Raw genomic sequence first — 2234 nt, forward strand, 5'->3', positions numbered from 1 at the left:
TGATTATTTAAATATTATAAAATAATTCAGTTGCCTTTTTGTTAAATGTAAAAAATGTGTTAGATTCCAGAAAAATGAATCGAAAATATATTCTGGTTGCTTTAGTTATCCATGAAGTTTTAAAGCAGGGGTGTCAAACTGCCGGCCTGTGGGCCGGCTGCGTCATGCCGAAACCGCGCCTACCCCATTGCCGGCAATGGAAAAGAAGTCACGATACGTCGCGACACGTTACGTGATGTTGCGAGTTTGACACTCCTGTTTTAAAGCAACCAAATAACTGCAGAGAATAGGTTGTGTATAGGTAGTCCTCGACTTACAATCACAAGTGAGCCCAAAATTTCTTTTGCTAAGCAAGACAGTTAAGTGAGTTTTGCTCCATTTTACGACCTTTCTTGTCACAGTTGTTAAGTGAATCATGGCACTTGTTAAGTTAGTAACATGGTTGTTAAATGAATCTGGCTTCTCTGTTGACTTTGCTTGTCAGGAGGTCACAAAAGGTGATCACATGACCCCTGAAATATATGTAAGTTACCAAGCATCCAAATTATGGTCACGTTGCTGCAATGGTCGAAAGTATGAAAACTGTTATTAGTTTTTTCAGTACTGTTGTAACCTCAAACAGTCACTAAACAAATGGTTGTAACTCAAGGACTATATTCCTGGACTTACAACCATTTGTTTAGCAACTGTTCAAAGTTACAACAGCACTGAAAAAAGTGACTTACAGCTGGTCTTCGTACTGACAACCATTGCAGCATTGCCACGGTTATGTAATCAAAATTTGGGGGCTTGGCAATCGGTATGTGCTTATGACAGTTGCAGGATCGTGTGGTTGCCATTTGTGATCTTCCCAGCTGGCTTCTGACAAGCAAAATCAATGTGGGAAGCCGGATCACCTTAACAAATCTGGCAAAAGAGATCCTAAAATCAGGTGTGACTCACTGAACTGCCTTGCTTAGCAATGGAAATTCTGTTTATAATGGTTTCCAATTGTCATAAGTCAGGACTACTGTGGTAAGGCCATAAAAAAAATAGTCTACAGATGTACAAAAAACGTATTTTACATCTGCCTTTTTGAGTATACAATATTGTATGTAAATAAATGCCCAAGATGATGATATGTGAAACATGTACCATGGATATTTAGTTCCGGTTGAAATTTTCAAACTGCAGTAAATGAATATCAGTAAAACTGGAATATTCAGTAATAATAAAGAAACAGGTACATACTGTAACAGCTTATATTTTTGTAAACATTTGCTTTATGATTGCTGTGAATATGGCTGCTCGTAACTCAGCCTTACATTTATCACTTTTTCCATCCTACAATTTAAATAGCTTGCCAGCAGAAGTCTGAGGCAACAAATTAAGCCAGCTGTAACTTTGAAGCTACACCTTAATGAGAATGAAAATCAAACGACAAAAATACTACAAACTGATCCTGCCACATTACTCCATCTAATTCAACAAATGGAGCAAGCATTGGGAGAAATGAAAACAAATCATTGCAGACGAATAGTGCGCAACATCAAATAGTGTTTTCATTATAGTAAATCTGCATAATTACAGGAAGCAGTACTTCGAAAAGTGCATCTGGACCAGTCAGAGCAGTATTCCAAGAACATAAAACAATATTTACTGGTTGAAGTTGATTGGGTGCTATGTTGATAATGCTGCCAGATGCAAGTTAGAATAAATGTCATAAATTTTAATCATGCATAAATAGTTGAATATGTGAGCTTTTTCTGTTCTATGCATAACATACAATGGTTTTTGACCATTTTTTTTCTTTTTCCAGTCTTTAAGAATAAAACACATATATTAACATTTTGTATGTTTTTGGTCTTCAGATTTGTTTCTTACAGTTACTGTATTATTATTGAGCAAATTACTGGTTAACGAAATAAAACGTTTTGTCATGCTCTAACTGCCAACTGATTTTATTGTGTAAAAAGCAATATTACAATTATGCATTCTAAAAATTACTTCATTAAAACAAAGAATGTTTGTTTACACAAGTTATTTTTGTTTGTATATTCACATTTGCATAAACTAGGTAGCTGGACATACAGAAGAAAAGGTATAAATCAGAGCAAATAATCATTTAAAAATGATTGTTGTCACTAATGTGTATACATTATTTTAGTGACTGGTTTGTGTTTATTTTAACTATTTGGTATAGAGAAGTCCCAGATGCCCAAAGTCTAGGTCTTCTCCAGATATAAAAGGTTAAT

General features: G+C 35.0%; 1 protein-coding gene across 1 annotated transcript in view; it reads left to right on the plus strand.

The window, feature by feature from the left end:
- COMMD2 (COMM domain containing 2) overlaps positions 1–2017 on the plus strand; it is a 9362-nt gene extending 7345 nt beyond the window's left edge. Inside the window, exon 5 of the mRNA XM_015817754.1 lies at positions 1339–2017. Within this exon, the coding sequence (XP_015673240.1) occupies positions 1339–1536 (198 nt within the window). The 3' untranslated portion in view covers positions 1537–2017. The remainder of the gene's footprint in view (positions 1–1338) is intronic.
- Positions 2018–2234: the final 217 nt, after the last annotated feature.

Source organism: Protobothrops mucrosquamatus, unplaced genomic scaffold, assembly GCF_001527695.2.
Source record: "Protobothrops mucrosquamatus isolate PMUCROS unplaced genomic scaffold, P.Mucros_1.0 scaffold_129, whole genome shotgun sequence".
Lineage (NCBI taxonomy): Eukaryota > Metazoa > Chordata > Lepidosauria > Squamata > Viperidae > Protobothrops > Protobothrops mucrosquamatus.